General features: G+C 45.5%; 1 protein-coding gene across 3 annotated transcripts in view; it reads right to left on the minus strand.

The window, feature by feature from the left end:
- The window catches only part of UVSSA (UV stimulated scaffold protein A), a 55254-nt gene extending 27577 nt beyond the window's left edge, over positions 1-27677 (minus strand). For 2 of the 3 annotated variants that reach the window (XM_072126230.1, XM_072126229.1), the window contains exons 1-8: positions 27517-27676; positions 26831-26938; positions 25312-25642; positions 24951-25071; positions 22239-22613; positions 21985-22094; positions 21626-21754; positions 759-855 (exon numbers count right to left, since the gene is read on the minus strand). In XM_072126230.1, coding sequence (XP_071982331.1) covers positions 759-855; positions 21626-21754; positions 21985-22094; positions 22239-22613; positions 24951-25071; positions 25312-25642; positions 26831-26928 — 1261 coding nt within the window. In that variant the 5' untranslated portion in view covers positions 26929-26938; positions 27517-27676. Of the gene's footprint in view, positions 1-758; positions 856-21625; positions 21755-21984; positions 22095-22238; positions 22614-24950; positions 25072-25311; positions 25643-26830; positions 26939-27516 lie in introns of all 3 variants that reach the window. The other variant, XM_072126231.1, reaches the window with a different exon arrangement.

A 27677-nucleotide genomic window follows, 5' to 3' on the forward strand; every position in this document is an offset into this window, starting at 1 on the left:
CCTGTCACACTGCAAATCCTCATGTATCTGTTATGGCCTCTTTGCCCTACAATTTACCCTGCAGGGTATTTACAAACCAGAGTCGCCTGTTAATGGACCCCTTAAAGATGCTTTAAAACAATGGGAGCTTCCTTCCAAAAACGGCTCCTCTCACGACTTTGGGTGGAGCATGGTATAGCATCTAAGCTCCATACATCACTATACAGCTGAGCTGCAATACCAGCACCAACCACGGTCAGAGGTGGCGCTGTTTTTAGAAGAAAGCTGTCTGTTTTCAACCCCCTTTAAGCTAAACTTATTTAGCCACCTCACTGGTAGCTGTAATGTGCCTGTCTATGTATAGGCGAGGTCTGCAGCCTCCTATAGGGTGTAATAGTATAGCGCCAGGAGGTGTCGGATGGCTCCGTGTAATGGGATTTAATTAAACAGATTTACTGTAATTGGAGAGCCGTTTACACGAGCCGCGTGTGAAGCAAATAAATATCCTTTTATAAATATCCCTTTGTAGTCCACATAACAGCGGCGGGCTACATGACGGCGTGAAATAGAGCCGCCGTCTCCCAGGCTACTTCCCCCTGCTAAGTATTTGTTTGTCCGCAGCCAATGGCGGCTGCTCTATCTCTGTAATGATTTCCTCGCGGCAGTCGGAGAGATTACCCACAACAATGATCTCTTTATTACTTCATAATGGCTGTTTATTTACTTTACTGCTGCAGTAACATGCGGGGATAGAGCGGCGCACAGCTGCCCAAACTCACCGTACTCCGGGCGGAGGTGCTCCGGAATGTCAGGCTCGTAGCCCTCCTTCTCTGGGACCTCTTCAAACTCCTCATCCTCCTCATCACTGTCTACCACCTACGGGGGAAATCATATCAAAAATTATAGATTGTAGTTTCTATTTCCTCTCATTTCTGTTATGGCGGCGGTTATCTTGCCCAAGATCTAGTAACAACATTTAGTGATCTGCTTTACTGCAGCCTCAAAGCCATAGCAAGCAATAGTCTGTCACCGCATAATAATAATAATACGGTAATTCCTTTATTTATATAGTGCACACAGATTCCGCAGCGCTGTACAGAGTTCGCCAAATCGGTCCCTGTCCCCAATGGGGGTCACAATCTAATCACCTACCAGTATGTTTTTAGAGTGTGGGAGGAAACCGGAGGATCTGGAGGAAACCTACGCAAACACAGAGAGAACATACAAAATCTTTCCAGATGTTGACCTGGATGGGACTTGAACCCAGATCCCCAGTGCTGCAAGGTTGTAGTGCTAACCAATAAGCCACAATGCTGCCCTACACTAAGGTATATTGAAACTTTACTAACCATGATCTGTGCAGATAAGAAGTGTAGATAAGCTGTGACATCATCTATTGTCAGTAGTGATGTAATGATGGGTCAGTGTTATCTATATAGAGGTCATTGTACAGGGAGGGGGAGGAGATAAGCTGTGACATCATCTATTGTCAGTAGTGATGTAATGATGGGTCAGTGTTATATATATAGAGGTCATTGTACAGGGAGGGGGAGGGGATAAGCTGTGACATCATCTATTGTCAGTAGTGATGTAATGATGGTTCAGTGTTATCTATATAGAGGTCATTGTACAGAGAGGAGGAGGAGATAAGCTGTGCCATCATCTATTGTCAGTAGTGATGTAATGATGGGTCAGGGTTATCTATATAGAGGTCATTGTACAGGGAGGGGAGGAGATAAGCTGTGACATCACCTATTGTCAGTAGTGATGTAATGATGGGTCAGTGTTATCTATATAGAGGTCATTGTACAGGGAGGGGAGGAGATAAGCTGTGACATCATCTATTGTCAGTAGTGATGTAATGATGGGTCAGTGGTATCTATATAGAGGACATTGTACAGGGAGAAGGAGGAGATAAGCTGTGACATCATCTATTGTCAGTAGTGATGTAATGATGGGTCAGTGTTATCTATATAGAGGTCATTGTACAGGGAGGGGGAGGAGATAAGCTGTGACATCATCTATTGTCAGTAGTGATGTAATGATGGGTCAGTGTTATCTATATAGAGGTCATTGTACAGGGAGGGGGAGGAGATAAGCTGTGACATCATCTATTGTCAGTAGTGATGTAATGATGGGTCAGTGTTATCTATATAGAGGTCATTGTACAGGGAGGGGAGGAGATAAGCTGTGACATCATCTATTGTCAGTAGTGATGTAATGATGGGTCAGTGTTATCTATATAGAGGTCATTGTACAGGGAGGGGGAGGAGATAAGCTGTGACATCATCTATTGTCAGTAGTGATGTAATGATGGGTCAGTGTTATCTATATAGAGGTCATTGTACAGGGAGGGGAGGAGATAAGCTGTGACATCATCTATTGTCAGTAGTGATGTAATGATGGGTCAGTGTTATCTATATAGAGGTCATTGTACAGGGAGGGGAGGAGATAAGCTGTGACATCATCTATTATCAGTAGTGATGTAATGATGGGTCAGTGTTATCTATATAGAGGTCATTGTACAGGGAGGGGGAGGAGATAAGCTGTGACATCATCTATTGTCAGTAGTGATGTAATGATGGGTCAGTGTTATCTATATAGAGGTCATTGTACAGGGAGGGGAGGAGATAAGCTGTGACATCATCTATTGTCAGTAGTGATGTAATGATGGGTCAGTGTTATCTATATAGAGGACATTGTACAGGGAGGGGAGGAGATAAGCTGTGACATCATCTATTGTCAGTAGTGATGTAATGATGGGTCAGTGTTATCTATATAGAGGTCATTGTACAGGGTGAGGGAGGGGATAAGCTGTGACATCACCTATTGTCAGTAGTGATGTAATGATGGGTCAGTGTTATCTATATAGAGGTCATTGTACAGGGAGGGGAGGAGATAAGCTGTGACATCATCTATTGTCAGTAGTGATGTAATGATGGGTCAGTGTTATCTATATAGAGGTCATTGTACAGGGAGGGGGAGGAGATAAGCTGTGACATCATCTATTGTCAGTAGTGATGTAATGATGGGTCAGTGTTATTTATATAGAGGTCATTGTACAGGGAGGGGGAGGAGATAAGCTGTGACATCATCTATTGTCAGTAGTGATGTAATGATGGGTCAGTGTTATCTATATAGAGGTCATTGTACAGGAGGGGGAGGGGATAAGCTGTGACATCTATTGTCAATAGTGATGTAATGATGGGTCAGTGTTATCTATATAGAGGTCATTGTACAGGGAGGAGGAGGAGATAAGCTGTGACATCATCTATTGTCAGTAGTGATGTAATGATGGGTCAGTTTTATCTATATAGAGGTCATTGTACAGGGAGGAGGAGATAAGCTGTGACATCATCTATTGTCAATAGTGATGTAATGATGGGTCAGTGTTATCTATATAGAGGTCATTGTACAGGGAGGGGGAGGGGATAAGCTGTGACATCATCTATTGTCATTAGTGATGTAATGATGGGTCAGTGTTATCTATATAACATGTTTTAGATCCTCACCAATCACCTTTTTATCCATAACCTGTTCGTAGGGGTACAACCCCTTTAATTTAGGGACTAGCATACTACATCTTATTAAATTTAAGGTTTGTGAATTTGTGTTAGGGATGAGTTCTGAGGCTTGAACACAGTTTAAATTCTTAAATTCATTTTAGGAGTTAGGTGTCATGTCAGAATTCATTTTTAGGGTCTGGTCTAGGGTCCACATTCCTTGACGTTTGTTTATGTATAGAAATAAATTTTTGTTGACTAGTTATAACTTTAAGATGTGAACAATTTTAGGGAACTGAATTTTGTTATGTCATGGGTCAGGCCTGGATTAATTCTGGCCACATCTAGTTTTGAAGTTAACCAATAATAAATCTGGATGGTTAAATTTGGTAACACTTTACTGTTTGGCAACTTAGGAGTTAGGTCTCAAGTCTGAATCCACTTTTAGGGTCTGGGGTCTGCATTCATTGGAGACATCTGTTCTGGGATTGAAAAGAATTTTGTTGTGTGGTCTGAAGGAGTTTAGGACCATATTCATTTTAGGAAACTTAAATTTTGCATTAGCGGTATGGGGTCTGTATACAATGTAGGGATCACAATTTATTTATAGGCCTTTATTTATAGGCTTAGTCTAGTTTTCTAGTTAATGAATGTGGATACTTAAAGGGGTTCTCCAGACAGCAAGTTAGGCCCTATCCACATAATTGGGCCTACCTTACTGATCTGTGGGGTTCTCAGTGATGAGGCCTCAACGGATCTGGAGAATGGGGGTCCAGTATACCCCTGTTGTGGTTGTGTTGCTGAGAACAGACAGTTGCGCATGCACCAGCTGCTCTATATGGGGCTTGGCTATCTCTGTCTCAGCTCTCCGGTCATCTGGAGAGCAAAAGGGGTACATCGGACCTCCGCTCTCGAGATCTGTGGGGGTCTCATCGCTGAGACAAACACCGATCAGTAAGTCAGGTATGGATAAGACCTAACTTGCTATGACTGGAGAACCCTTTAAAGTTGGTAAAACTTTACTATTTGATCCTTAAACAGTTGTGCTAGTGGGAACTCTTGACTGGGAATGAGCGAACCCGAATCCCAATGTTCGGGATCAAGTCAAACAATCCAGGTTGGGGGTCCACGAACCCGGACTTTAGCCAGAAGTTTGGGTTCAGACTGACCCCTCATGTTCTCCTATGATCGTGGGTGATAGCAGTTTGTTCCGTTTAGGTACCCGAACCTTTTTTTAAAAGTTTGTCCAAACCCAATTGGTTCCGCTTATCCCTACTGCTGACCCACACATTGAACAATAGTAAAAATTCACTAAGAAAACATGTCGCCATTCCGAATATTCCCAACGCCTGCCTGCGGATACAACACCCCACCGTTAATATGGAGTAGGGGCTTATCAAACGTAAGGGGCGGAAGGGGCGAATCGGACGGCTACGAAAATCTGTGTAGCGATAAGGAGAACATCCTTTCCCCTTAGTCCTCTATCCTCCCATTATAAAAAAAAAGTGTGCGCTCCTATAACCCGCAGACATAATCAGATGCAAATTCGTTTTGTTTAGGTAGGACGCATGAGCGCCACACTTAGACACTATGGCTCCCATCCATCACGGGGAAACTGTAATTTTTGTTATCAGTCTAACACTAATCAAAAGGGAAACCCTGCCACTATCGCTGACCTGTGAAACGTCCCAATTATACTCCGGGAAATGACAGGAGCACTTAACTTCCTCACGGAGTAAATGACGACCATCAATCAGCCCCGAATAACAATGAGCCGCCGAGCTGAAAATTATTTTTTCTATAGAATCTCCCCGGGAATTTATGAAAGGTGAAAAGCAACCCAAGGTTTTAGGGGGCATTACAGCTCTCACTGACAGCGGCGCATATCAAACACTAAACACAATTTATGGCTTTTAATTTCCGAAAAAAAAAAAAAAAAAGTGGAAGTGAGTTTGGCTTCTACAATGCAGAACGTATAGCACTGGGGGGGGTTTATATATGGCACGTTATGCTTATTGTAGGCACTTTTGTATTTTATGCAGCACCTTGTTGCCGACCTCTACTAACCAGATACATGGCAGGTTAAAGGGGTTTTCCGAGTCTTTAAAGAGGTCGTCCGCTTTCAGCAAATAACGGATATTGTTTGTGTAATGAGATGTTATACAATTTTCCCAATGTACTTTCTGTAGCAATTCTATATGGTTTTCGAGATCTCTGCTTGCTGTCATCCTATAGGAAGCTTGAGTGTTTACGTTCTGTGGATAGAAAGCGGTGCGTGGTCACGTGATGTCACACAGGTGCACGGCTTGTTACATCCCTGGTCATGTGATGTTACACAGGTGCACGGCTTGTTACACCCCTGCTAATGTGATGTCACACAGCTCATTATATTCCTGGCCGTGTGATGACACACAGGTGCACGGCTTGTTACATCACTGGTCATGTTAGGTTACACAGGTGCACGGCTTGTTATATCTCTGGTCATGTTAGGTCACACGAGTGCACGGCTTGTTACATCACTGGTCATGTTAGGTCACACCGGTGCACGGCTTGTTACATCACTGGTCATGTTAGGTCACACGGGTGCACGGCTTGTTACATCACTGGTCATGTTAGGTCACACGGGTGCACGGTTTGTTACACCCCTGGTAATGTGTTGTCACACAGCTCATTATATCCCTGGTCATGTAATGACAGACAGGTGCACTGCTTGTTATATCTCACAGGTGCATGAGCCGTTACAACACACAGCTCTGATAACTCTCTGTGATTTAACGAGCCATGCACCTGTGTGACATCACATGAACAGTGATATAACGAGCTGTGCACCTATGTGACATCGCATGAGCAAGAAACAGTTTATTTCCCCAGGAAATAAACTATAAAGCTTCCTATACAATGACAGCAAGCAGAGATGTAGAAAACTGTGAGGAATTGATACAGAAAGTGTATTAGAAAATTGTAAAACTTTTCATTACACAAACAACATCAATTATTACTTGACGACCCCTTTAATACGGATGCTTTAGGATAGATGATCATCAATATATGATTAGTAGGAGCTCGACTACTAACACTGAAGTTCTAGTACTGCAAATATATATCATCTAAAATAAACTGATTTCTCGATATCTAAAGTGAAGCCTCCAGTCTTTTACCTCACGATTTCTCGATATGTAAAGTGAAGCCCCCTATCAGACGTTTACTGACCATAAAATGGCCGCAGATGGAGGGTCATGTGATCTCTGTATGTCCATGAACAGTCTCCCTGCTAGAACTTTCATCTTATATTCATAAATACGTTCTTATGTTTCTAGTAGGGCGATTACACATGGACAGATAGAGATCACATGACCCTCCATCTGCAGCCATTTTGTGGACAGCAATGTCCGGTTGACGAGGTAAAATACAGAAGGCCTCACTTTACATATCAAGAAATCATGAGGTAAAAGTTGTCAATTTACACATCAGGAAAACAGAGCAGAACTAGTAATAGATGTATATTGGTAAATTACCTCATATCCTGCCCTCACACTTACACACAATACAAACACCATGAGGTAAAGTGGGCAACCCCTTTAATATGTGGAACTGTAGGGGGGCGTGGCCTGATGCCGAACTAGGAGGACGTGCGCCGCGGAGCTCCCGGGACCCGGCACCCTATCACCCTTCCCAGGCAGCCATCCTCCACCTGTACCCCCTCCATCCTGCTCCCCGGTGCCGCGGGTACCTGCCTCAACACTCCGGTGCCGGTATCGCGGAGGTCTCCGGCTCCGCGCGGCCCCCCCGCACTCCAGCTCCTGCAGCTCCCACGTGCCCAGCGCGGCGGCGGGACCGTAGCCGCCCGACATCGCGGCTGCACACCGGAGCGGTGAGGGAAACCCCCCCCCGCCTCGGGACATACGGAGCCGCTGACCCACTTGTAGGATCGCGGCAGCGCTCCAGTCACCCCTGCAGCCTGCCGGAGGCGACATGCTACTGGACTCCCCTGCGCTGCCTGAGGCCTAGGCGCGCAGGGTTAACCTCTCCCTTGCCGGACTGCAGCCAGGAATAAGGTAGGGAAGTAATTCCCCTGCTGCTGCCCACTTCTCACCTGGGGACCCCAAGCTGTGCAGCCCACCATACTCCCAGTGACCCCCTGCCCGGGTTCTGTTTTATATTAACCCTTGCAGTGCCGCTGCAATTCCCCACGTGGGCCCTGATTCTATTTCTGCTAATTATTGGACGCTAGGCTCCTCGATTGTTTATCACTGGCCCCCTCTGCCCAGACGCCATGGGTAACCGGAGGAGAACGGCTAAAATGCTCAAAACAGCGTCCGGGGTGTCTGCGCCTCCATCGGATGATGAATCCGTCCATGAAGATCCGCCATTCCAGTCCCTGGAACCCCTGGACGCGCAGGATTGCTCAACATCCCAAGCCGTTCTAGCACAGATTCAGTCGAACGCTGCCAAAAAGTTGGGGAGATTCTCCCGCACACAGCCCTGCTCTCCTCAGGGGTCCCCAAACTCCTCTCCCTCCCTCTTTGAAGGCTCCCAGAGCCCGCCACAGCTTGTAAGCTATGAAGAGGGCGCTGATCCACCTGACGTGGCCACTGAGCTGGACCGCAAATTTGCAGAGGTGCTGGCGGCCATTAACGGATGCCAATCCAAACTGGTCACCAAGGTGGATGAGCTGCGACAGGACTTTGTTCTTTTAAGACACGATGTCCATAAAGCTAAAGAGCGAATCACCGAAACTGAGCGCAGAATATCTGAGGTGGAAGATGTCCAGAGGCCTATGCCGACACAGATAAGAGAGCTTCAGCGCCAAATGTCTGCATCCATCGACAGAGCGGACGACCTTGAAAACCGCCTGCGACGGAACAACGTCAGAGTGGTTGGCCTCCCTGAAAAAGTAGAAGGGTCTGACCCTGTATCCTTTTTTGAAAATTGGCTCAAAAATTTGCTTCCTGCAGATACCTTCTCCCCGTTCTTCACAGTGGAAAGGGCCCATCGTGTGCCATCCCGCCCTGGCCCTCCAGGGGGCAATCCAAGACCCTTCCTGGCCCGGCTGCTGCACTTTAGGGACAGGGACTCTATCCTCAGGGCTGTCCGTACCAAGGGAGAAATCCTCTATGCCAACAGCAGAGTGTCCTTCTACCCTGATTTCTCTGCATCCGTCAGGAAACAACGCGCACAATTCACTGAGGTCCGTGCCCGTCTCCGTGACAAGGGGTATAAATACTCCATGATGTATCCTTCCAAGCTCCGAATTGTGGACGGACAGAAGACTCGATTCTTCACCTGCCCAACCGAAGCACTTCACTGGGCTGATGCAGCTCCACGGGCTCCCGCTGCAAGGCCCGCACCTCCTGAGTGACTGGACTCATATATCCTTTTATCTGATGAGCTATGACATTGCTGGACTTAGTCCTGTATTGATGCTTAGGGGTCCTAAATCATTGCTCTAATTTTCTAATATTGCTTTACATTGGGGCGCACGCCTCGTATATGGTGCCCCATAACTGATGTGCTATCTCTTTTGGTCAATTTGGCCTGTGCGCCACATATGGCACTTATTTCTCTTTCCCCTCCCCTTCCCCTTCTTTGTACCTACTCCCCCCCCCCCCTCCCCTATCCTCTTACCGCTCCCCTCTACATATTACTCTTCCCTTATCCCCTCCTTTGCTCTCTTTAAACATGGCTGCCTAAATACCTCCTGTTTATATATACTCTGAGGGTTAGGGGTCCCGGGACAAATGGTGTAAGTTTGTCTTGAGTTAGGGACCACTGTTCTATTCTTTGATTGTTATTGGGTATAGGTCTGCACTACTGCTGTTAGGGTGTTAGACAGGGGGTTTATATTCTTGGGATTGTTAGTTCAGTTCTGTTATATTTGTTATGCTCACTGTTGTCTGTCTGTCTATGTCTCTGTGGTATGAAAGGATGAATGCTTGGTTGCTCACGTCTCCTTCCCCACACCCCTTTCCCTTCCGCTAAGATGTCTTCACTTAGGGTAATGAGTTGGAACGTGAGGGGACTCAACTCCAAATTCAAGAGGGCTCTGATGTTAGATGTCATTAAGCGTCAGGCCCCTCACATTGTATGTATCCAAGAGACACACCTTACGGGTCAGAAGGTCCTCTCTCTGAAGCGGGCCTGGGTGGCTAGAGGTTATCATTCCTCCTACTCTGTCTACGCCAGGGGAGTATCCATACTCATATCCAAAGCGCTTCCCATAGAGGTCATACAGGTAGCACCGGATCACTTTGGCCGGTACGTGGTCATACATTGTGCCTTGTGGGGCTTTACTTTCACTATAGTGTCGGTCTATGTCCCACCTCCCTTTGATCCAGCTGTATTGCACCTAATCTCCAGTAAACTTGCTTCTATGCCTCCTAGTCCGATCCTCTGCATTGGTGACTTCAATGCAGTCCCTAATCCCTCCCTGGATCGCACAAGCGGCCTAGACACAGGCTCGGTCCGTCTGAATGAGTGGCTCACTTCTCTAGACCTCGCCGATGTTTGGCGTAGTAAACATCCTCAAGAGAGAGAATATTCATTCTATTCCTCTGTGCACAAGAGCTTCTCTCGGATTGATCTGGCCTTTGTCTCCCCTGATATGATGCAGCACGTTGATCAAGTATCCTATTGCCCGCGCAGTGCATCTGACCACTCCGCCTTGCTTATCAATCTCCTTATAGGCCCCCCCAGCGACTCCCGCTTATGGCGCCTGCACCCGGCTTGGCTCCTGTCTCCTGCGGTCCAGAGTACTGTTAGGGCAGCGCACAGCGAGTTCTGGGATGTACACTCAACCCATCCTGATCCTCTTCTAGTCTGGGACTCGTACAAGTCCTCGGTGCGGGGAGCATTCATGTCGGGTGTAGCTGGCCATAGGAAGTTATTAAATGCGCAGGAGGAGAGGCTGACGGCCACACTGGTGACCGCAGAAAAGGATTACCTAGAGAAACCTACTCCGGGTAATAAAAAGACTTGGGCTCAGGCGCAGAGGAACCATCTAGCTGTAGTGAAGGAGCGCACCAGCAAGCGCCTGCAAGCCAGGGAAGCGTCCATCTTTGAATTCGGAGATAAAAATGGGAAGCTGCTTGCATATCTCTCGCGGGCTGAACGTCCGTGTGCATCCGTTCCATCTATCCTTGACAGTAGCGGAGCCTTGATCACAGAACCCCGGGCCATAAACATGGTTTTTCACGAATTCTACTCTTCTCTTTACAGCTCCAGATTGTCCGCCTCTTCCGTCGAGATTTCCAGATTCCTTGACAGTCTTCCACTTTGGAGGCTCACACCGGCACAGTCATTGGAGCTTGATGCCCCGCTCTCGGCGGAGGAGGTGGAACTGGCCATCCAATCGTTGCCCCCCGGTAAGACACCTGGACTTGATGGGCTGGGAGGTGAGTGGTATAGGGATAACTGTGAGACTCTGGTCCCCCATCTCCTTAGCCTGTACTCCGATGCGCTCGACAGCGGTTCCCTCCCTGATTCTATGCGAGAGGCCCTTATTGTAGTTCTTCCCAAGCCTGGTAAGGACCCTCTGCATCCCGACTCATACCGTCCAATTTCCCTCCTAAACTCAGATGTCAAAATACTAGCAAAAATTCTGGCAACAAGGCTTAATAAAGTAATATTATCCTTGGTTCACCCAGACCAGACAGGCTTTATGCCAGGGAGGGGAACTGACATAAATATTCAAAGACTACACCTGAATGTAGCAGAGGCAGAGAAGTCTTCAGACCCTGGGTTTATATTATCCTTAGATAATTGCAAGGCGTTTGATTCTGTGGAGTGGCCCTATTTGTGGACCCTCCTGCCCAGGCTGGGTATTGGCCCTCGCTTCACAGCACTGGTTAGGTTATTGTATAATGACCCTAGGGCTAGGGTAAGGACCAATCTTAATATCTCACCTACTCTCCCTATGGCCAGGGGCACTAGACAGGGTTGCCCACTATCTCCCCTCCTCTTCGCGCTTGCCATTGAACCCCTTGCTGTGGCGATCCGTCACTCTGATAGCATTAAGGGCATTGCTAGAGGTTCTATCATTGAAAAGGTATCTCTCTATGCTGATGATACACTTGTATACCTTGGGGATGTGGGCCCCTCTCTGGAATCCCTTCTGTCCTTGATAGAATGCTATGGGGGGTTCTCAGGTCTCCGGGTTAACTGGGACAAATCGGCCCTCTTTCCCTTATCAGATATAGGGGTACGCGCCCTTCCCGTCCCAGTCCAGGTGGTGTCCACCTTTAAATATCTGGGAGTCCAGGTGTCACGCAAGGTTCAGGCATATACAGAATTAAACATCACACCCCTGATAGCTGCAACGGAATCGCGCCTAAAAGCCTGGTCCACTCTCCCCTTGTCCCTATACGGGCGTATTAATATATTCAAAATGATCTTCCTCCCCAAATTTCTATATCTTTTTCATGCTTGTCCTATACTGCTTCCTAAGAGTCTGTTCAAACGCTTGGACGGCATTCTCAGGTCCTTCTACTGGCAGAGTAGCGCCCCGCGATTCAGTTTAGCGCTGCTTCAGGCTCCCAAGTCTAGGGGTGGACTGGCTGCCCCGGATCTGTATCTTTATTACCTGGCTTCCCAGCTAGTATATGCCCAGTGGTGGATAGATATAGACATGGGTAATGCAGCTACTGCATTGGCTGGTGCCCTAGTAGGTTCCTACGAGGCCCTTACAAACTTGCTGTACAGGTATAAGTCCCCATCTGATACCCCACTCCCCCTACGTACGGTAGCGGTGTGCTGGCGTAGGGCACAATCCCTGGTAGAACCGAGCAGCTCTCCCCCTCTCTCGCCTAGGACTCCATTGTGGCTCAATCCGTGGCTCTCTCACTTCCTCTCCCTCCCAGGCTGGACAATGTGGGGGGCAGCGGGGGTGAAATTTGTAGGCCAGCTCTTATCCCCGGAAGCAGAGTTACTCAGCTTTAACGAGATAAGGGAGAGACATACTGTACCCAATACGGCCAGCTTCCACTACACGCAACTGCGACACGCATTCAAAGCCCAATTCGGCTCCTTCAGCCTGACAGTGAAATTCTCCAAACTAGAGACTCTGATGAGTACCCCGGACCTCCCTAAGCCACTCACTCAGTGCTATGCTCTCCTACAAGAGCAAAAGTCCAGACCGTTTGATAGAGCCTGTGAACGCTGGAGACAGGATATCCCTGACCTGTCAGATGATGACTGGAGGGAGGTCGAACTGTCCTACTTCACATCTGTAGTGAGTGCGAGGGACTTCCTGATCCAATCTAAATTCCTTCATCGAGTATACTTCACCCCTGCTAGACTATTCCGCATGGGAGCAATGCCCAATGATCTTTGCTTTCGCTGTCAGGCTGAAGTCGGATCCTTCCTGCATTGTGTCTGGTCCTGCCCTAGGGTTCATGTCTTCTGGTCCGAAGTGCTGGAGTTCCTAAATGTACACTTTGATTTCCCACGATTACTGTCTCCCTCTGTGTGTCTCCTCGGTATCATAAATGAAGTCATCAATGGCCACTATGACAAAATCTTCTTTAGGTTTGTATTATACTACGCCCGAAAAGTGGTGGTGATGACCTGGAAGGACCAGGAGCCCCCTCCATTAAAAAGATGGATATTACTTATTAACAGCGTCATTCCCCACTACCGGTCCCTGTATGTCAACAGGAAGTGTCCCCAGAAGTTTGACCGCATCTGGTCCAGATGGTGCGAGACTCCCCATACAGCCTTATAATCACATGTGATATATACTCCTCTCCATGATGAAGGAGACTGAGCGTGCTGGTGTGTGTGTGTGTGTGTGTGTGACTCCCCATACTGCCTTATAATCACATGTGATATATACTCCTCTCCATGATGACGGAGACTGAGCGTGCTGGTGTGTGTGTGTGTGTGTGACTGATTGTCCCTGTGTCAATAGTTATTTGTGTTGTATCAAGATGTCTGGTTACAATATCTGCTGTCACTTATCGCGGTATATCCCTTAGTTAATATTGGAACGCAATAAGATCCTGTTCATTACCACGGATGCTATTCAATAATTCTGTATTGTGGGGAAGAAAGTATGTAACAGACAATCTTGTTCTTTGGTTTGTTTATTGCAATTGTTAAAAAAAAATTTTTCCAAAAAAATTTGCAAAAATAAATACTTTAAAAAAAAAATATGTGGAACTGTAGTGGGTAGTGGTCCACTGACTTCCACGGATCTACTGCTCCAGTATACAGACCTTTCAATCAGATTTTGGAGGCCTATCCTATCCTACAACTAGGTTTACTTTGGACCACTTTTATGTGTTGTCTAAGTGACCCGTTAACCTCTATACAGGACCCTGGATTACTCTGCAGAGAGGAGCTCTTCAGGTCTCTACCTCGTGAATGTGTCCTCTGGGCATCCTACTTGCACCCTCATAGTTGGGACCCCATTAAATAACACAGAGAGCACTGCTGCAAAAGATGTAAAATGTCTGTGAACCCCTTTCTCCCCAAAAATATATACTAATCTAAAGCCTATGAACAGATTATCCCATTTTTTTCTCATCAATGACTTGGGCTACAGCTCATGCTGGCTATGTACTAGCTGGCTATGTACCGTATATACTCAAGTATAAGCCGACCCGAGTATAAGCCGAGGCCCCTAATTTTACCACAAAATACTGGGAAAACCTATTGACTCGAGTATAAGCCGATGGTGGAAAATGCACTGGTCACAGCCTCCCCAGTGTATATAGCCTGCCAGACCCTGCCCCAGTGTATATAGCCTGCCAGACCCTGCCCCAGTGTATATAGCCTGCCAGCCCTTGCCCCAGTGTATATAGCCTGCCAGACCCTGCCGCAGTTATATAGCCTGCCAGACCCTACCCCAGTGTATATAGCCTGCCAGACCCTGCCCCAGTGTATGTAGCCTGCCAGACCCTGCCCCAGTGTATGTAGCCTGCCAGACCCTGCCCCAGTGTATGTAGCCTGCCAGACCCTGCCCCAGTGTATGTAGCCTGCCAGACCCTGCCCCAGTGTATGTAGCCTGCCAGACCCTGCCCCAGTGTATGTAGCCTGCCAGACCCTGCCCCAGTGTATGTAGCCTGCCAGACCCTGCCCCAGTGTATGTAGCCTGCCAGACCCTGCCCCAGTGTATGTAGCCTGCCAGACCCTGCCCCAGTGTATGTAGCCTGCCAGACCCTGCCCCAGTGTATATAGCCTGCCGTCGCTGCCAGACAGATTGCACAGAAGATATACAGGGGTCGCCAGAAAGGTGAGTTTAGATATATTTATTTTTTTGACTCGAGTATAAGCCGAGTTTGGGGTTTTTCAGCACATTTTTTGTGCTGAAAAACTAGGCTTATACTCGAGTATATAAGGTAATAGGGGGACGTGGGCTGGCTGACTATATACTAGTAGAGGACTATATAATGAGGGATAGCTGGCTATATACAGGGGAATGGCTGGGGACATGGGCTGGCTATATACTGGGGGGCATGGGCTGGCAATATACTAGGGGGCATGGGCTGGCTACATACTCGAGTCAATAGGTTTCCCAGTTTTTGTTGTAAAATTAGGCACCTTGGCTTATATTTGGGTCGGCTTATACTCAAGTATATACAGTAGATAGATGGGTACAAAATCCCTAAAAATAACACACATTTTTGGATAATATTCGGTATTACTTCCAGTGATATGTCCACCTGTAATAGGGGTAAGTAACATGATGTCAGGCTATTACAGGGGTGTATATGGCTAGTAGCCAGCAGACTAGTCCTCCGTGCTCTCACCCCTGCGTTACCACCATTAAATACATTTGGCAATTAATTTGTTTTGCGACCTCAATTATTTCTCCCCCCGGTTTTATGTCCGTCCTGAAATAAATAAGAGGAAGAAGCGGAAGACGTCCTCAGACACGTGAACTCTAAACTGCATTTGTCTTTCGGCAGAGACTTGATGGCCGCGCGTTTAACATCCCATTCTGTCTTATAAAGTAAAAATGAAATGTACTGAGCTGTGATGGCGACCACCGCCTCCGCTATTTATATGCTAATCCCCTCCGCAGGAAGGACCCGCAAATTATTCTGCCAGGACAATATGTCATGTGCATCTACCAGGAGAGGGGAGGTCTCCACCAGAGGAGAGGCGCCGCTTATCCACCGCCGCACCGGCAATACACAACTTAAGTCTACTCCATAATCATCTCTACATGCTCAGCCTATGGGAGAATGGGGTGACTTTAATTAAAAAATAAATAAATATACATATTTTTAATTCTCATTGGGCAGGATTATTAGAGAGCATTCATTTAAAACTATAAAAAAAATATTGTGAAATATTCTGAAAGTTATTTGAACTGTAGGTGACACAGCGCAATAACTTTCTTAAATTGCTTGTATAAAAAAAATCCTATTTACGCTGCCAAAATCAAAAAAGTTGCATTCTCTATTTTATACTTTGAAACAGTTTTATATTTTATTTATATATATTTTTTGAACAAAGTAATATTTAAAAATAAATACAATTATATTTTTCAGTAGCATTTTAGAAGATAGATAGATAGGAGATGAATATGAGATAGAAAGAAAGATGGATAGAGATAGATAGATACATAGATATGAGATATATGACGCAGATTAAAGATATACATGAGATAAAAGAGGTGATAGAAATGATAGATAGATATATGATAGATATAGATATCAGGGCTTTATACTGCAGTTTCAGGCCCTGAAGTAAATCTCAATTTCAGCGAATGGCCTGGAATTGTAGTAATTTCCCACTTTACGCCTCCTACACACCAAGTGGGCGTGGAGGGGTGTGTCCGATGGTGGAGTGGGACGGCGCAGGGCGTTCCTACCGTTAATAAATTCCCCCCATAGACTATGTATGCCCCTCCTATACATTTACATATATATTTATTTACATGTCTATGTCTTGGGAGACTTAGAAATTCTACGCAGCATGGAACACCCATATTTCCTTCCAAGGACAAGAGATTTTTATTGTTATTATTATAAACTATTTCCATACGTTCATTTATTTTTACAATAAAAGTTAAATTTTCCGTTTTTATTTTTTCATTTTTATTAATTATGTGTATCTGCCCGTTTTGTGATTCCCCATATTTCTTCCTTAACAATAAATTTCAAACTAAACCAGGAAAAAAGGAGGAGAAATCGAAAAAAAAAAAAAATGAAATAAAAATATGTCCAAGTTGACAAAATGGAGCAGTTAAATGGCAAGTAAAAAAAAAAATAAAATATATATATATATATATATATATATATATATATAAAAACTCCCTGTTTATCTGGGCCTTTAACTGTGAACATTCATTTTCATTACGGCGGTATATTGCGGAGCGCGGCGGAGCACAGTTTTGTTTTCATTTGAATTATCTTTATTTACAGGGCAATGAATTTCATGGCCAATTTCACTGAATTTGATCTGGCGCCCGACTGCATTAGCACTACAAGACGGGGAAAAAAAAAAAATATCTATCAGATACCCAGATGCTAATTTCTCTCTGGGGGCAAAAAAAAAAAAAATCCTTTGTTTTCTTTCTTCAAAAGGATTTCTGATTGTTTTATACAGCGAGGGCCGTAATCGCCTGGAAAATAGCCGTTTATAGGGGTCCTCCAAGTTATGGGTCTCAGCTGATTTTTTCTATATTATTGCATTACTTTATTACCATTTATAATGATATTCCAAAATAACAATAATAAAATATTCCACAATAATAATGGAAATAATATTAAAATATTCAAAAATAATATTCTAAAAATAATCAAAAGTAAAACATTAAAAAGTAACCATGTATAGCTACAGTATTTTAAAAGGGGAAAAAAAAAAAATCAGGTAATTTAAATTGCCCCAAATTTATTCATGTTCCGATCGGATACAAAATACATTTAAAGGGAGATAATACAACGTGGCTGCTTTTTTCTAAAAACAGCGCCACGCCTGACCATGGTTAGTACTGGTATTGCAGATCAGCTGGATGGAGATGCATGGACTTATGGTCAGGTGTGGTGCTGTTTTTTGAAGACAGACACCATGTTTGCCAATCTCCGGACAACCCCTTTAAAATTCACATTATATAACTTTCTGCATAGTCGGTCACATCTACGTACACGTTAACACAATGATCCCTTTTAAAGGGTTTGTCCCAAGACTAAAGCCATAGGATAGTGAGAACATCCTGATCTGTGTTGGTTTGACCACTGGGACCCCCAGACCAATCATTAGATCAGGTCAAGTCGCCCTCTATTTACCGCCTATTAAACAAAATATATAAAATTCACAGTGAAATATCAGTGAACGGATCACCCAAATTTGAATAGAAAAAATGCTTTTATTAAGGGGGCGGTCTGCATACAAGGGTTCACTGTACGTACATCATGTGTGAAGGTAAAGTGAATCTCTCTGAGTAGACCATCCCTTTAAAAAAAATTTGTGCAAATTGCTCCAGCAGTAAAAGGGTTAACCCAGCGATGAGTAAATAACCAGGTGACACACAGGATCCTGCTACATGTTAGTGTATATAGAAGGTGGGATACGCATTCTGTGTGCAGGGTGCCCCCTCTAGTGGTCAGCATGTAAACTGCGCTCAGGAGACACAGATGCTGACAGATGGCACGTGCCGTGGGGGTCAATGCCTGGAGTGGGTTGGCACATCTGCTCTGCCGCTTCAATCACTTCCATTGGACTTCCGTGGAAGCGCTCAGATATCTACAACAACCCCATAGACAATAAATGAAGCAGCAATGCACGGGTGCAACCAGTTCCTCCATTCATTCCTCCACACCCCATGTATCACAAAGTTGCCCCCTATCTGGTGTTGAAAATTGAGTACACGTCTCTCAATTCCCCTAGCCTGAATAACGTAATTACATCAGGTAGACAAGCTAGAGAGTGTCATTAACTCCGCAAACGAGGGTGCACGGCAACTGAGACATGGCAGCACTGACACGGAGGTCCCGCCACTATTTAGAAACAAAGGCTGATAAAATTTAGAACCAATGCCAGTTACGGCCCATCCCAAACCAAGGTCATTTACATATCTGGGATCAAGGCGAACACGTACCTAGGTCTCGGCTTGCTCTGACAGCCTTAGAAACAGAGATAGACAGAACTCTCAATGTGAGCATGGGAAATGGGGAATGTCTGGTCTCAACGAAATCCAGAGATTTATCCAGATCCGATGAGATCAGATCCCCGATCCTTTCACTTCCCATGAGAAGCTAGAACTCATCCAAGGTCCTGGTTCTGATCCAACTTAGAAGGTTTCCTAGAGCCTTCCTGTGGGTGTGAAGGGGTGGGTATACACCTAATATAATCAGGGCACCACTTATGTCCATGGTCTTTGGCGGAGGGGAACTTTTTACCATCATCAAGAGCAGGAAGGATCCTCAAGTGTAGATTAACCTCTGTCCCCAATTAATCCAGCACAAGGTAACAAATAGCTTATACTTGTAGCACTACGCTTGTACTTGTACTCTGTATCTGTATACATCTCTATTGTTTATATTGTTAAGGTAATTAAATCTACAATTTAACCTGTGTTGTTCTTTAAACTTGATCCCCGAATCCCCGTGTCTGTGCCTCGGTTATACTTGTTACCCTGGGGTTGACTTCTTGATACAATATAGTTACAGTCCAGGCTTTGGTGGCGGCGGCCACTGTCCAGGTTGTGAGCTAGTGTTGTGCCGTACCGGAGGTTGTGTGGACAACTCTAACTCCCTTCCTGCGCCTACCGGAACACGCGCATTTAGGAAGGGACTATTAAAACTATTAAATTGGCCTTGTGTACCCCTCAGGGCTCTGAAATGTAACATTCATAATAAGGTACCGCTAATAAAGTTAGATCCTATGGAGAGTTCCCCATCATCATTCTATACTTCTGGTTCATGCAAGATCAGCCAATCAAGAGCCAGGAAGGTGGACACCTCAGCCACCGATTGGTTGAATCAAATTTCCTGTGTACCTAGTGGGATTGGAGCATGGCAGGGATCAATTCATTTATTAAAAGGTTCTTATATACATTTACATCAGATAAAATTCAAAAGTGTGGTATCACCCATTAAATTATTACAAAATGTGACCCTGTGTTATCTATATAGAGGCATAACAGGTCAGCTGAGAAGTGATCTCTACAGAACAGGAAGTGTCACACAGAAATCTGAAAAACAGGGGGTTCACTTCTCACCAATAGGGAATACGTTGTAAACTTTTTAGAACCCCCATTAATGAAGAATGAGAATAGGTCATGAAAACAAAATGGGGCTCATTTACAGAGTCACAGTGCATTGTCTGACTAGAATGCTGTGCGCGGTGATTAACTAAGATCGCGTGTCCGATATCCTGCATGTGTCTGCAGGTCCGACAGAGTTCACCATCTTTTTAGTAGTGCGTCTTAGGGCTAGGGCTTGCGACAACAATTTAAAAGTTAAATCCCACGCTCAGGCCAAATCTGTCGGATTATCTGATGGCGCGCCCCCTAATTTGTGTCGCATGGAGGCCACAATCCCAGCGCACACACTTCTTAAATACCTGTGCAAGACATTTTAACATTGAAGAACGGGCACAGTCCGAAAAAAAAAGTGTGTCACAAAGCCCCAGTGTCCTCCAGTCCATGAGAATAAAAATAAGATCCTGGAAAATCTGATTGTATTCCGTAATCCTGGAAGTAGAGCGAGCATCCTACAATCCATACATTTACTAACAAGTGAAAAACCAGTAACGCAAGAAAATTATCTGTTCCACAACTTGATTTTTAGAAACAATTCAGCTATATGATCATCAAAGCAGATTCCTTAAAGGGGTTGTACGGCTGCAGACATTGCCCCCCCACTTTCTAGATAACCTATAAACACTGACTACACTAATTCAATGTTATTAACGATTCTTGGGGGTTTTACAGATAATTAAATTGCAAGTTAGAAGGTCAGCAGTGTTTTCTACTTACCCATCTCCAGGGATACGACAGGTACACATTCTGCAGCGCTGGCCGCGCATGCGTGGTCCACGCTCAGCATTCCACAGCCACTTACAAGTGCCAGCCTCCTGTGTGCGCTCACATGTGCCACACACAATGTAATGCTCGTACATGGCTGCATTACATATATGGAGCCACAATGAGCCAGGGGAACTTGCAGAGCGTGCACGGCGGTCGTGCACGCTCCACAATACTAGCGCACAGCACAAGCAGCCAATGGCTGCTACGCTGTGCATTCTGTGCACGAGCACACTGCTCCGTGGGAGCGGAGTATCATGGGACTTGAAGTCCCCATGCGGAGTGCTGCGGCCATCTTGATTCATCGATCCTGGCATTCAGGATTAAAAAGGTAAACCGTTGTAAAAATAATGATTTCCACATGATTTAAGTGGAAAACATTGTATTGGTATGAGTAGGGGGTGTATTTATCACACCCAGGACTTTTTTTTTTTGGTTTGGGGACCGAATAACCGTTTTAATGACTGATAAGTTGAGTTTCTTTGACAGGTACAAGGAGAACCAGTCACCAGATTTGACCTCATGAAACTAGCAGCATCCTTGGGTAGGGAATGAAATATCCTTTCTATCATTCCCTTTTATGTGAAAAAAAACCTCCTCTAAAGTTATGTGACAATGAGCAGAGAAGAGTCATATTTTACTTGAGTTTAGAGACTGCAGGGGGGAGAGGGTTATTTCAGACACCCCTATTTACTGTTCTATAGTATATAAAAACATGGTACTGACGTCATGTTACAGATAAGATACTTATCTTTTCTGAAAAGCTGAGATTCTTATCTTTAATATGACACCATCAGCATATTTCTATGTGCTATAGAACCAAAGATTGAGTGTCATTCCAGACGACCCTTTCTGCAATGTCTAAATGTGACTCATCTTGGATAAAAATAGCTCATTTCCTCATCACTTTGGAGGAGATATTTTATACCTAAATGGGTGAAATTTCACATAAAGGAAAGAGGGAATTCTAGAAAGAACCTGGGGTGGCTGCTAGTTTAATAAGGTGAAAGCTAATGACAGATTCTCTATGTTCTGTTTTTCCGCTTAAATATAAACATAAGGTAAAAGTGTTTGTTATATTAATGGATACAAAAAATTTTTAATAAAACAGCAGCCACTTGACTCTCAGTTTACTTCCCTCCTCCCGGAAAACGATCACACTACTCACCGCTCTACCATTTCGGGTCTTGCACTCGATATTCATCTCCTTTTGCTTCTTTATTGCGGCTTCCAATTTCTTCTTCAGATCTATAGCGCATTTCAGGCTGTCATCACTTATCCCGGCCTTTGTGAAAACCTTCACAGCAAAAGTTAGAAGAAGAAATCAAAAAAGCCAGCCATTTGTATAGATCACCAAAAATTAATCCCATGATGCCTCATTATGGCATCACATGGGCAGCTATATACTGTTCCGTCTATGCCTGCTGGTGGGGGACTATATAATTATCCTTCTCTATGTAGCATTAGAAAAATGTCATAGAAAGAACAGTGAAGGTGGTGGATAAGAAAAAAAACATGCTCCTTTACCTGTATCCAGGACTGCACGGCCGGCCAGTACTTGTTCTTTGCGATTTTACAGGCATCCATTAAGTTGTTCAGGACGTCTGTATTATCTTCATTCTCACTTACTTTCATATCTGAGGGGGGAAAAAAAAAAAATGAATATTTTACCTGTCTAGACTTTAAATCTCCCCACTTCAGCTCTTCCTCCCCTCTCACAGCATGTAATTCACAGCAAGCAGGAAACCCCTCCCAGATGACAGGACTTCCATAGCAGTCACCTGTGGATATTTCTATGTCCAGTGTATACTTGTGAGACCCCAGCCCGTGCTCTCGGATGAAAGACTCTTCTACAGCCTCAAAGTCATCGTCGGACTCGTCTGACGTGGATTCCTTCGAGGGACTTTTCACCTTTTCCTCTCCGTTAGCTTCGTGGCTGCTGCTGGCTGCAGATAGTTTGGGCAGGTCCTTGCTACAACATGGCTGTTCATCGTCGGGTGTGGAGAGGCACGGTTTAGGAGAGGGTTGTGTGATGGGTTCTCCAGCGCTTTCATCTCCCTCATTGCTGAACAGAGTGAATTGGTCCGGGTCGGGCAGTAATAGGCTGAAGCAGTTCTCCATCTCGGTGAGGCAGGACTCAATGTCCTCCAGCATTTCTAAGAACAGACCATCGGTTAGTTCATTATTATGGGGGAGGGATCCTACTGGATCCAAGATCTACGTCCCTTTAGGTGACCTACATTTAGTAGTATGTACTATAATACAGCCAATGCCAAGCGTCTCATCCAGATAGAGCTCACCTCTGTGCCAGGTGCCCAGAAAATCAAAATCCATCCTGATAAACCAGGGACATTACTCATAGATCCAGGCACCAGGACTGTAGTAATCTTCTTATATGTGTTATCCATGGCCTCCTTCCTTCTTAAATCAACTTTTAGCATTATCCTAACGGGGGTGTTACCAGAGCCCTGCCGTGCTGTAGCCTCACAGGCAGCTTCAATATCTCCCCACCCCCTCTGCACTTCCCTACTTGAAAAAAATCTCACATAGTGGGAGGGGAAGTGCTCCTGCACAGTGTACCAGCCAGTGAATCAGCAGCACGGAGGAGCTCAGGTAGCATGGTGCCTGGATCTATGAGTAAGTGTCCCTGGTTTATCGCGCTTGATGTTGATGGTAAATTTCCTTTAATGAAACGGATAAATGATACATTATGATTTTACCGGCTATTTTAGTTACTCTCTATACACATAATCTGATTGGTGAGGGTGTTTCTGCTGGGACCCCCTCTGATCACAAGAACGGCTTCCTTTTTTATTCTAATTTTGGAATATGATGACAAAATATACTCCTGTAACGTGTTATTCCTGTATGTATTCTGAATCGGTGGTGTATCGGATGTCTGGCAGTGCCATGAAGGGGCCCTTATTTCTTTACTTGTCTACTGGACCACAAGAACGGAACCGTCACCGATTTAGAAAACGAGCGGAGAATCAAGCGGCGCCTGCGTCCTGCTGCTCCATACTAGTGGTACCAGGCAGTGCACTTGGGTTTCTGTAGGACAGTGAATGGGAGCGCTGGGTAATTTCCAACATTCCTCTACTAATGAACACACTGCAAGCAGATCTCTATTCTCTGGATCCCAGTGGGTCCCGTTCTTGTGATTGCTGGGGGTCCCGTGATTGGGCCTTCACCTACCAGCTAGTTCAAGGGGTTGTCCCCTTTAAGCTCATTACAGCAAATAATTAATATGGTTTGTGTAACAAAAAAAAGTTATTAAATTTTCCATTATACTTTCTGTAACAATTCTTTATGGTTTTCTAGATCTCCGCTTGCTGTCAAGCAACAGGAAGCTTCACTGTTTACTTCCTGTAGATAAACACTGAACCTCAGCTCGTTATGTCCCTGTTTATGTGATGTCACACAGGGGCACAGCTCGTTAGCATCACACAGCTTTGATTACACAGTGTGTAATAACGAGCCGTGCATCTGTGCGACATCACAAGACCAGTGATACCACGAGCCGTGCACCTGTGTGACATCACAAGACCAGTGATACCACGAGCCGTGCACCTGTGTGACATCACATGACCAGTGATACCAAGAGCCGTGCACCTGTGCGAAATCACATCACCAGGGATATAACGAGCTGTGCACCTGTGTGACACCACATGACCTGGGATATAAGGAGCCGTGCACCTGTGTGACATCGAATGACCAGGGATATAACGAGCCGTGCACCTGTGTGACATCACAAGACCAGTGATACCACGAGCCGTGCACCTGTGTGACATCACATGACCAGTGATACCAAGAGCCGTGCACCTGTGGAACATCACATGACCAGGGATATAACGAGCCGTGCACCTGTGTGACATCACATGACCAGGGATATAACGAGCCGTGCATCTGTGCGAAATCACATGACCAGGGATATAACGAGCCGTGCATCTGTGCGAAATCACATGACCAGGGATATAACGAGCCGTGCACCTGTGTGACATCGAATGACCAGGGATATAACGAGCCGTGCACCTGTGTGTCATCACATGACCAGGGATGTAACGAGCCGTGCACCTGTGTGACATCACATGACCAGGGGTATAATGAGCCGTGCGCCTGTGTGACATCACATGATCAGGGATATAACGAGCCGTGCACCTGTGTGTCATCACATGACCAGGGATGTAACGAGCCATGCACCTGTGTGACATCACATGACCAGGGGTATAATGAGCCGTGCACCTGTGTGACATCACATGACTATGGACTGGTGTTTATCTACAGAAAGTAAACAATGAAGCTTCCTATAGAATGACAGCAAGCAGAGATCTAGAAAACTGTGAAGAATTGATACAGAAAGTACATTGGGAAAATGTAATGGGATAATAATTATTATCTGCAGGAATGTGCTTACAGATGAGAACCCCTTATCCTGTGCATCGGGGGTAACTCCTATAGTTAGTGCTATAAGCTACCTCATCCACACAGCTCACCTTCCATCTCAGTCTTCGCCTTTTTGGCCTTCTCCTTATAAATATTTTCTAAGCGTTTCTGCTTCTCCTCTTCTCTTTTCCTCTCAGCGACTGTCCTGGACCTCACATCCTGGAAATCCACCTGAAATATATTCACCTACACAGTAAATATCAAGTACTACAACACCTACCATACTACAGCACCTACCATACTACAGCAATCACACAAAAGACATAATGAATGGACTCCCCTGTAATAGGTGTGCAGGTTTTATGCCCCTTTTAATGAATGGTTGGGTGGGATACTGGGACCCCAGGGATATTAATGCTCTATCCTATGGGCACCCCTGTAACTCCATGTCAGATAGGAAGAGGACGTTACCTTCTTGTTCTGCTTCAGAAAGTGATATCCCAGGGACAACTTCTTGTAGGCTTCTCCATATTTCTCCTGCCATTCCTGGACGGCCTTAATGGCCAAGACTTTCAGTTTCTGTGCCACTTCCTTGGGAGGAGGCAGCGGCTGCTCATAGTCTGTCTCTACAGTGAGCTCCAAGAACTCCTGGAAGTTGGAGATGAGAAGTGTCCGGAACAAGTGCGACCGACTGAAGAGCTCACTGACCACCTGGAAGGCGGAAAGCCGGATCTCTGCGTGACCCTGGTTCAGCTGTGTCATCAGCAGGTGATACACGTGTTTAATATGTTCATCTGAAGACCTGCAAAATGAGGAGACCCACACATGACATTACTTATCCTGTATTATACTCCAGAGCTGCACTCACTATTGTGCTGCAGGTGCAGTCACTGTGTACATACATGACATTACTTATCCTGTACTGATCCTGAGTTACATCCTGTATTATACTCCAGAGCTGCACTCACTATTCTGCTGCTGGTGTAGTCACTGTGTACATACATGACATTACTTATCCTGTACTGACCCTGAGTTACATCCTGTATTATACCCCAGAGCTGCACTCACTATTCTGCTGCAGGTGCAGTCACTGTGTACATACATGACATTACTTATCCTGTACTGATCCTGAGTTACATCCTGTATTATACCCCAGAGCTGCACTCACTATTCTGCTGCAGGTGCAGTCACTGTGTACATACATGACATTACTTATCCTGTACTGATCCTGAGTTACATCATGTATTATACTCCAGAGCTGCACTCACTATTCTGCTGCTGGTGCAGTCACTGTGTACATACATGACATTACTTATCCTGTACTGATCCTGAGTTACATCATGTATTATACTCCAGAGCTGCACTCACTATTCTGCTGCTGGTGCAGTCACTGTGTACATACATGACATTACTTATGCTGTACTGATCCTGAGTTACATCCTGTATTATACTCCAGAGCTGCAATCACTATTCTGCTGATGGAGTCACAGGGGCACATTTACTTACCCGGTCCATTCGCGTTCCAGCGGCGGCTTCTCCGACGAGTGTTCGGGTCTTCCGGCGATTCATGAAGGTCCTGCGCCCGATGTCCACCAGGTGCCGCTGCTGCGCCGAAGTCCGCCGAGGTGCCCCGGAGTTCATCGTATTCATCGTGGTGCATGAGAGTATGGCCCGTGCGAGCAATTTTTTTTTTTTTTTAAATGCGGCGGTTTTTCCGAATCCATTGGGTTTTCGTTCAGCCACACCCCCCGATTTCCGGCGCATGCATGCCAGCGCCGATGCGCCACAAACCGATCACGTGCGCCAAAATCCTGGGGCAATTCAGGGAGAAATCGGCGCAAATCGGAAATATTCGGGTAACACGTCGGGAAAACGTGAATCGGGCCCTTAGTAAATGACCCCCACAGTGTACATACATGACATTACTTTTCCTGAATTATACTCCAGAGCTGTGCTCCCATCAGTGCAGGTATATTAGAAGGACACATACTTGCAAATCTTCTTCAGCTGCTTCAGCTTCTCTGGGTTGAGTTGCGGCTCTCCAGATGTGGTCAGCGACTCCACCAACTCCTCAAGTGTCGGCTCCATCCTCTCATGTCTGGAAGGTAATACCAGATATATCTCAGTAATCAGTCTCATTCTTAAAGGGATTATCCAGGCCCCCCCTTTCCATCAACTTCAGGGTGCCTTCCCACGTGGCGTTTTCATTGCGTTTTTTTCATGTGTTTTTGACCCATTGCAAAGGCTTCAGCCTTCATCACACGCTGAGGTTACATTGCGTTTTAGCAGATGCAGTGGAAACACAATGTAACCTCAGCATGTAATCAAGGCTGAAAATGCGTCAAAAAGTTTTTAAAAAACCCGACGAAAACGCCACGTGGGAAGGCGCCCTCACATTCTGCCTGGACCAGAAGTATTTAGACTCCATTAATGATGTGATCCAATCACCATGTGTGCGGGTGTGACCAGGGAAGTCAGTGATTGGGTCACAGTGGTCACATGATTCTCATCACTCCCAGTGTGAAATAAGTGAGGTCCCCACACACACACACAGTAGTGATGGGAATTCCGGCTCTTCTCAGTGATCTATCTCATGTGACTGTCACAGACCAGAGTAGATTATAATCTGTTGCTGTAGATTATATCAGTAATAATCCATGTACAGCAGCCTCCTACCTGCTGCCCGTTGACTACTGTACGGAATCTTGTACGGAAATCACTTGCCCGGACAAGACAGACCCTTCGCCACGCCTACTTCCGCAGTAAACAATGACGTCATCGCGTTTCCCAGCGGAGCTCGTCGGCGACGCAGCGAGTGGGCGTGCCCACGTGTTGTC

The sequence above is a fragment of the Engystomops pustulosus genome, chromosome 1 (genome assembly GCF_040894005.1).
Source record: "Engystomops pustulosus chromosome 1, aEngPut4.maternal, whole genome shotgun sequence".
In the NCBI taxonomy this organism is placed as follows: Eukaryota; Metazoa; Chordata; class Amphibia; order Anura; family Leptodactylidae; genus Engystomops; species Engystomops pustulosus.